Below are 9963 nucleotides of genomic sequence, written 5' to 3' on the forward strand. Positions count from 1 at the left end.
AATTTCTTAAAATCAAAATAAATAATTAAATTTATCAAAAGGTGGGAGAATTTAATGAAACGCAAAAAAAAAATTTTATGAGACAAATTATGTTTTGGAGAAATTGAAAATAAAAAAGCTATCGCCCCAGTTGATTTAGAAACAAAAATATGCTAGATATTTCATACAGGGATATGAAATATATATATATGTATATGTATATGTATATATATATATATATATATATCAAGAGTAGTCTAGTATACAACACTTGATTTTTAAGCTACACTGCAGACGTGGAAGACGCAAATTCTTGTTTCAAGTGTTTATAATAACAAAAAATAATATGGAAATATCTTCAGTATAATTTAAATCCACTGAACATCATTAAATTAATTAATTATTTAGTATTAAAACTAACATTATTTCAAGTTTACATCTTCTACAACACAGTTTAAATCTTAAAAAGGGCATTGAAAATATGAGAATTAAAAAAAAAATTTAAACCAACTACTCATTGATTGTAACTAAAATTTGCTAACTCTATCCAAACAATTACTATATTAAAAAATCAATTTGTCCTAATTGTATTTCAAGATAAAACTTAGCAATTATTACCCCATCTTTTAAATTAACATTATGAAATCAAAATTTCACTAAGCTTTCGGTTATTGCCATTTATTTATATCTTTCCATTTATTTTATTTTAATGCATATTCAAAGAGTAATTAAATTTTTTTTTTTTTTATATTTTAAAAATTAATCCATAAAATACTAAAATATTAAATTTAAGTGTATTTTATAGGAATGTGTTTATAAGAAAGAATGAAAAATGCATTCATTTTTCAGCAGTTTATATTTCAATTAAAAATAATAGAACTAATGCCTACAAAAGATGGCATGGTTCAAATATAGTTGATCTTCCAATAGTTAGAAGACCAAGATAAAAACAATCATATATACAATAGGCATTAAAAAAAACTTAGGATAAATTTAAATCAAGAAAAATGTGTAATTTTGGATATCCCCCAACCCAAATTTTTTAATTTTAAATTCTTATAGAAAGAATAAAAATGACAATAGAAGGGGAAATTAGATTAGAGATAAGGAAATGTTAAAGAGAGAAATAAAGAAAGTTGAATTTTAGGATTTAAGAAGAAAATTGGGGGAAGGGGTAAAAGAAACAAAGATAAACAAAAACATTAATACATTTTTGGGAAAAATTGGAGAAAAAAAAATTCAGGAAAAAATGGAAAAAAAAAAAATGAAAAAAAAAAAAAGAAGTCAAATAATATCCTAGGCTAAACGTTACGAAATGATGAGTACATCGAGCCTGAAGAACGTCTCCCGGGTGATAGATCAGGTGACCATCTTCGTCGTCCTCGATGCAGGGCGCTCCAGCAATGAGTTCAGGGTGGTCCTGCTGTTTGTGTCCGCCCCAACGTATTTCATCCCCCATTCATTCATTCAGCAGCACATATCATTCCCCAGCAAGCGAACGTATCAATCAGATGGGTGAGCAGCAGTAGAGTTCGTTCACATCCGTAGCACCGAATTTTTCAATGCCGCAACAGTGAGGCCAGCCAATTCAGGGTACATATGAGATAAACAAGGGTAGGCAAGGCCAAGTAAAGATAGTGTCACATACAAGCAACAAAAGATTTCAAAAAAACAAATGTATATAGATATATTTATATATATATTGAGAGATAAGAGACATGTAAGATCACTTTAAAGCCAAGTGGGGATCAATATTTTAAGAATTTAATTTTTCATGCAGTATCAATAAATTATTAAATTGCTTATCTATGGATTGTTTTTTACACCAAAAATATTTATCATACAACTGAAATCAGCATAATTGAATAAAAGCTATTTACTAATATATTAATAAAGCATTTAAATATCATTATGACAAAATTAAAAGGCAAGAATGTATATATATTTAACAAAACAATGTAGCAATAGAATTAAATATTACAAAATGAACTAAAGAAATAAAAATGAATATTTAATTGTATAGAATAGCTTCAAAGAATACATATAAATATACAAAAAAAAGTTATATCAATGATGCAATTTTAGCAAAAAAAATAAATAAATAAAAATAACACTGACAATCATATTGAATTACAAGTTAAAAATATATATCTCAATGACATTAAATTTAGTTAAATCACAAATGCAGGGCTGTCAGGTATTTAAGGTTCAGTTCATGGTTGACCCTCAACATGGAAGTATTTATGGAAATACCTTCCCTAATGAAAAGAGAAATAAAAACATTCCAAAAAGACCTTGATTACTTACACACACACACACACACACACACACACACACACACACACACACACACACACACACACACACACACACACACACACAATCAATAGCCAGTCCCTAACAGTATATTTAATTTTTAAAAAAAAAAGAAAGAAAAAAACCATGCTTTATATAATTCCAAGTATGCTCAAAATTTTGATCCTACACTAACTGCACCCTCATTCTTTCTCCCTCTCTCACATACACATATATATATATAAGGAAAGAAATAGATGTAGTGAAGAATGAAGTGAAACATGCAGAAAAAAAGCATTACAATCTTGTTATAGAAAGTGTAAGTAAATTAAATTTTCATTTTCGTTGCATCAGCACAAACATGTGTAAATGATGGCCAGCCACAAATTTAGTTTACCAGCTTCCATGAGGATACAAAATAAAGAAGAAAAAGTGCAATATCAACTTATTTTGCCTATGTTTAACCATATGTTAACCACCAGTAACAGATATTATCAAAAGCACTTAAAACTAGAGATAAAAATTAGGGAAAAAGTATGGTAACATAGTTTATGGAAGAAGCACAAGATAGAAGTAAAGTGTTGAAAATGTGAACTTTAGCTAAAAGGAAAACTAACATTGTGCCAAAAATAAAAATGATATTGGAGATGGCGGGGAAACGAGTATTGTCTTAACTAAGGACCCAACTTTTATCAGAATGAATGATTCAGGGAAGCAATAATGGCTTTTTGTCTATATTAGCTATGTGTAGTTATGAGCAGTGTGTGCGTGTGTGTGTGTGCATGCGTGCTCGCGTTTGTAATTTACATTGGCACATATATATATGTACCATAAGTAAAAGGTGATTCTGAGAGTTCCCCCACCATTTTAAACCCCAAACTCAGTAATATACTCATAATTTCGAAATTATTTTTAGCTCTAGTGTAATGCTACCAATTTCAAGCTTGGCATTTTGTATTAAATTACTAGTAATACACACATGCACACATACACATAAACATACATTCAAATATGTCTAAACATATACACACTAAAGTATGTATAAATGTATGTAGCCATATCCCCATAAGCGCGCGCACACATACACACACACAGCTGTAGAGTTTACAAGGTTCACTTTGTAACTATGTGATTTCAGGGTCTATCCCAATGCAAGGTATCTTGGCCTAGTATCAACAAAAGTACTGGTTGACCAATGTTTTGTAAATGTAATTGGTAGGGGGGAAACTATATGAAAGCCGTGTGTGTGTGTGTGTGTGTGTGTGTGTGTGTTTACTTTTGCATCTTTGGCACCATTCGAGCAAGCTAGTGATATCCTGTTTATATCTTTTAAAAAAAAAAAAATACATGCTGTAGCTGTGATTTTAAAAACTAGTTGAATAAATACTTGAAAAAGAAGTAAAGGTTGGTGACAGAAAAGGCATCCAGCAATAAATTACTGTCCCAATAAGTCATTGTCCAACCAATGACTGCGTGAAGGGGAGGGGAACTGTTTTTCCACAGCATATTTGTTCTGTGTAGTGTTTTTGAGTTATAACTCATCTTCAGATGATCTGAAATCTGAATAAATGGAACTGACTACAGGATACAAACTTTCTTTGTTCTATAGTACCTAAAATGTACCTCCACATATCCATCTCTCCTGTACAGTTCACATTTGGTCTAACTTCCTAATAAACCCCTGCAATGCACAGTCTCATTGTGTTGATGATGCCTTCCCAAAAGTTAAATTATAGATGGTAGGGGAGGGAGAGGTAATACTTGCTCTATTATTCTTTTGTGTAGTTCTCTTTTTCCATCTTTTTTTTTTATTTTGTTGATGTGTGTCATCACATTGACATGTCAAACCAGCAGACCACACTGGTATCAAAACAATGTCTGGCTGCTGTCCTGTCAATTTTTTCCCTTTTTTTTTTACCCCCACTTTAGTTATAAACGGTTTTTGCCACCCACACATAACTGTGTTGACCCAATACACATTATGTGTGCACATACACACAAACAGATATATACAAAGTAATTTTTCCTATTATAGCAACACCACTTAAATCCACTCCCTTTTATACTACCCTTCAAAATATCTTCATGGATCCAACCAAAATCTATGGAAATGAACTACAGTGTTGCCAATTCACTGACAACTCTGCTTTATTTCCTTCACTTCCTCCACCAACGGAGAAGTGATGAAAGTAGCCAAAACCAATGCTACTGTTCCTCACCTAAGCAACACAACTTTAGTTGATTAAGGTTTTTGCCTGTCTCAACTCTTGTATTAAAAGTTTCTTATTAGACTACCTCCATTGCAGCATGTCCTAAGGACAAACTGCTGTTTCCAGCTCCCATATCAACACTTGGTTATACACCAGAGTGCAGTTATGACATACACACACTTTCTTCTGGTTTAATAATGGACTTGTTAATTCAGACAGACATACCGCTTATGCACACGGCAACACCCTTCATTCCCATTTAAATTTCTGTACATAAATGTCATCCACTTGTTAAACTGGACACCCGGCATCAGTTATGCACTACTTCCATGAATATATACATTGAGAATGTCATCAAATAGTGGAGAGGCACTGTGATCTAGCTTCTCTTCAACATCAGACAGAAAACTGCAACACGCACAAGGTTCCCTTCCTTAAAGAGCCAAAAATCAATTGAAATTTTCACTAAAGTACTACCTACACATCTAAAAGTAAAAAACAAATGTGCTGTTTTTACACATTCAAACACTGTAGACCATAGGTTCTCAAATTGGGCACTAAATGTGGGTATTGAGGAGGTCCAAGTAAGCACTAGTGTCTATGGGAGTGGTAGAGAAAAAGGGGTCATTGGGAGAAAGGCAATGGATTAAGTTGATGCTAGGAGTTTATATTATTATAGTATTGTATATAAATTATATATCATATTAAATATCAAATGAATCATAGTATATATAAATTAGTAAAATATTTATACATTAAAAATATGAATGGGGGTGCTGAGTGGGGTGGTGGCCCAAAAAGTTTGAGAACCTCTGCTGTAGGCAGACAAAAGAGACTTACGTGGCCAATGGCATTGACTCATTCACTAATACATTATAATCACTAGTTCAAATAGGATCTACCAGGATCATCTTTTGTCAAAGCCCCTGCTCAACTGAAGCAGTTGGCTGCATGCAATCTGTCTCAGCCCACCTGATGCAACGGATTTCAACATCCCCTACCACAAAGGCTAAAGACAATTTTAAAAATATTTTCTCAAAGTTACATCTGAATAAGATGCTAATGTCAGAAAATCTTGGTGTCAACCCCCAAGAGTTAGATTAACAACAGAAAAGAATGAAGAATTGTGACCCTAGAGGATCACAAAGTCCTCCCCATCGCCTGAACGGGACAAATGAACAATTATCCAACACCTAAATAGCTCATTCATTCAGACTTTTCCTTTTTATATATCCACAAATCCTTGGGAATATAAAAAATTTACATTACTCTAAATAATTTACAGAATTAATTAAGACAAATAATTCAAATTGGAATTATTTATTTACATGACTGCAAATACAACTTTTTAAAATTTTAACTTTAAATACATGAACATCTTAATCCTGATTATGTTCCCAATATTATCAGAAAAGTTTGAAAGAAAATAGAATTTCTAATATAGTTACAATGTTTCTGGAGCTGTATCATAGTCACAGAAAATACTGGATAGAAAACTAAATAAATGTGTTTTAAATACAATTAAAAAAAAAAAACACTTACAATAAACCACTTACAATTATGTAATAAGCAAGCATTATGAAAGCAACTGAGAAAACTACTAAATGTTTCTCTAGCAGAAACAAATGATTTGTTAGATCGAAACAAAGTGAGAACTATTTCAGTTAATAAAAATTTGACAGCATACCAAAAGGTCAAAATTAGGTCCTTATTAACCAATGATGATATCTTCAAGAATTTCCAGTAGCTTAACAATTAAACACACAGAAATTACCATACTAAGATTAAAATTTGGAGAACTCAGCCATAAGTTTGAGCTTCTAAAGTGTTTAAATTTCTATTTGCTCTAAGGAAAGATTCTAATTCCAAATTAAAATGGAAAGAGACCCTTAGTTAAATCAATGGACTTACTATTTCCTGTTGTGTAGAAACATAAAAGCAGAAAAAAGTCTGAAGTAGTTTGAAAAAGAATGTGTATATGTTGAGAGACAGAGAGAGTCACACAGCCAGAGATACAAAGTTTGTGAGCAAAAAACAAAATTTTCAATGGATGGGATGATAAAAGCTAGATTGGGATTGGGAGAAAATTAATTTAAGTAAAGCAGAAAATGACTTTTTGCAAAGTTTAGGAGTGGAAATGAAAATAGTGAGACATAATGCAAATGAAAAGAAGTCTGCCAAATTGAAAACATAGTGGCCAAGAGTTCACAATTGAATCTGGAAATAGTATGAGTCAGGCTTCATCATCATCATCATCGTTTAACGTCCGCTTTCCATGCTAGCATGGGTTGGACGATTTGACTGAGGACTGGTGAAACCTTGATGGTTCTTTTCAATTCAAAGCTTCATTGCTTCATCATTCAGAGATCAAATGCCAACAAACTTTGACAACTATAATGGTTTTGATATCAACTATATGACTCATAGAAGTTAAATTCTAGCTGGCTTTAGTAAAAGCTATATTTTGATCTCAGAGCCTTGATACTAAATATTCCAAAAGACAAATTTGTGCCACACACAAACACATTAAAACAAGTTAGAAATTCTCAAGAACTGGGATTAGTTTTACTGCAATTAAATTTCATTTCAAAGTATTTTCATATTTCTCAAGGTCAGGAAGGCCAATGCAGAAGAAATGCAACAAACATGGATTTTATTTTTCTCAAGGATTTCTTTTTTAATATTATTTCTTACACTAAGGATTTCTTTAAAGGAAATGTGATTGTGGAGTAGGTACGTAACTTTTTCCCCTTTATAATAGGAAGAATAGAGAGAACTTAAAAAGAATAATTTTTATCTAAATAAACAAATGTTGATTTTAAGCACGAGTACAGTCTGATATTTTATTAGCAGAAGCTTAAGATGTTGCAGACCATATTTTACCATGAAAAATAACAAATTGTGTACAATCAGTAATCAAAATTGAGTGATTCATTGACTTTGCTAAAAGCCTACCTGTCTTCTATGCTACCCATCCAATACAATAATATTAGCCCTAAACTACAGCGATTCGAAACAATGGGGAAACTCACTTTATTTGAAAATCAATAGCTACACAAAACAATCTATCTCAATAGTGGACATTTATTTGTCTATTGTTTGCTTTTCAATCTGTTGCAGCATTCATTTTTGAGATTGGCGCCAGAAAGTGCCAGATTTATAACGGTAACCCACCACAAGGATTAAATTAAAATTTGAAACATTCGAACAAAAAATTAACCAGATGTGCCACAGAAAAAATTATGTGGGGCATGAGCCATCATTAGAAAAAAAGAAATTACTTTATTAATCAAATGAAAGCAGTAGTTGCTTAAAATCAGTGCAAGATAAAATATGTTTTCTTCCCAACCCAACACACATTCATTCATTCATGCACACACACAATCTCTCTCTCATTTCCTTAAAACCCTAACTATAAGTCTCAGTTGCTATTTGGAAAACTTGCAAAAAATTAACATCATGAATAATGCACAAGATAACTTGAGGATCTTGTAAGACAACAATGCCATTAATTCATTTCTCACACAGAAAAATTTATCTAAATTTAGTGAATTTAAGCATTGTTACATATCTTCAAACCTCATCCTATCAACCAAGTAATGTTAAACAGATAACCTTTTACACATTTAATACTTCCCTTCTAAACTACTCTAGGTCACACCCACATAATATAGGGTACACTGAGAATATTTATACATTAAGTAGCCTAGGAAGCAGACGCAAGCTAATTTGTATAGTAGCAAAATGAGATATTAAAAGTACTGCTACTTTAGCACTAGCTTTTTAACAAGCTACACCTATATCCGATTCTTCAAGTAATGGCAATCTTTACACGTATGGAAACAACAAAGATCATATTATGTTTTAAGGTAATACAAGCAAAATAGTAATTTAATATATATATATATATATATATATATATATATACACACACACACACACACACAGACACATCTTTACATTTATATCTGTTTGTTTTTATATTGAGTTATAATAAAATCAATTAAACAAAAGAATTACTCAATACTTTTTGTACAGTATCAATTTATTTTACAAGAAGTAGAGTAACAGTGAATTCAAAGTTTCAATCTGGAAGCCTTCAAATAGATAGTCCAAACTAAGGCTGGCAGGCCAAAACATAGAAGTGATTGACACCTCTTTTCTTATAAAAGTGTTAAATATATACTTGAATTAAGAATGACAACTATATTTAAATGAATTTCTTTTTCAATCATTCTAATATTTGTTACTCGAAGAAAGCGATAATAAACTTTAGAGTGTTTAACACCTTTCCACATAAATAAAAACAAAAACTAGTGATTAAGTTTACATGGATGATATACATACTTAAATAATATCTGGGTGAATATTGCAGAGCAAGAAACAAATTCTAGCAAGTTGTGTTTATGATTCACTTTTGATTCCCAGTTTAATGACATTTCATCTCACTTATGCCACTAATGCCCTTGGGAAAGGTATGTCACAATTTCTCTTTCTCTACACCCTTGAAATGTAGGGCAGCTGTGCCTAATCAAAAAGAAACCAATATTTAAATAACCTGAACTGAAATTGAAACAATTCAAGCCATTTGATAAGTTAAAAACTATAATAAACAAGTCTAGCTATAGTTTACGATAAAAACATTAGGCATAAGCTTGTGTAGTTAACTATCTTGGAGAAGATACTTTAATAGTAGCCAGACAGTAAAGGCCGTAATCTTATACTAGTGTTTATAAGAATAGCAGAATAGCAGATAAGTGGAGCAAGTAGAAACATAGGAATTCAAGAAAATGAAGTTTCTAGGATAGATTGCAAAGTTGTAATCACAAGAACTAACATCATCCACCAGCACCAAAACATCAATTAAATAAAATTTTAATATTTTGGTTTTACCAAAGTGTACTAGACTGAAATAAGTACCGGAATTTATAATTGACTAAACTATGGAAGGCAGTAGTGCAATCTCTAAGACTGAAATTTGTAAATGAATACTTCTAAAAAGTTTTGTCCATACTTGGAAATTGTTATCAATAACATTGTAACCTTAATGTAATCAACACTAATAACACCTCAAGTCCAACGTTAACACACTGAGAGAAAAGCAATAACCATAACAAAGAAAGTAATAATGACCGTGACAATACTATTCCACTAAATTACTGAAAGTATAAACAAACATGAAAAAAGATTCCAAACTAAAATGTTTCAAGATCTCGTGAGAAAGCAAAGAAAGGTAGAACAACAAGATGCTGGTGACTCCAATCAAAACAGACAATTGCACACCTGCTTTCAAGAGGAGTAAAGAGGGAAAGTTAAGAGAAGAATTCGAAAACAGTTTTAATTGAACTTTTTTCAATTTCAGAAGGGGTGGGAGGGGAAGGGGGGATATTATCGATTTCTTTTAATACGAAGGACTAATATTTTAAGGAATTAAGTGAAATCTAACTAGTATAAAGCAAACCTGATGAGATAACTATTC

The 9963-nt window shown here is 31.5% G+C and overlaps 1 protein-coding gene across 1 annotated transcript in view; it reads right to left on the minus strand.

Annotated features, from left to right (window-relative positions):
• Window positions 1-9963, minus strand: part of LOC106877139 (dual specificity protein kinase CLK2) — an 84125-nt gene that overhangs the window by 30820 nt on the left and 43342 nt on the right. Inside the window, exon 4 of the mRNA XM_014925954.2 lies at window positions 1306-1402. Coding sequence (XP_014781440.2) covers window positions 1306-1402 — 97 coding nt within the window. The remainder of the gene's footprint in view (window positions 1-1305; window positions 1403-9963) is intronic.

This window comes from Octopus bimaculoides, chromosome 4 (assembly GCF_001194135.2).
Source record: "Octopus bimaculoides isolate UCB-OBI-ISO-001 chromosome 4, ASM119413v2, whole genome shotgun sequence".
Classification (NCBI taxonomy): domain Eukaryota; kingdom Metazoa; phylum Mollusca; class Cephalopoda; order Octopoda; family Octopodidae; genus Octopus; species Octopus bimaculoides.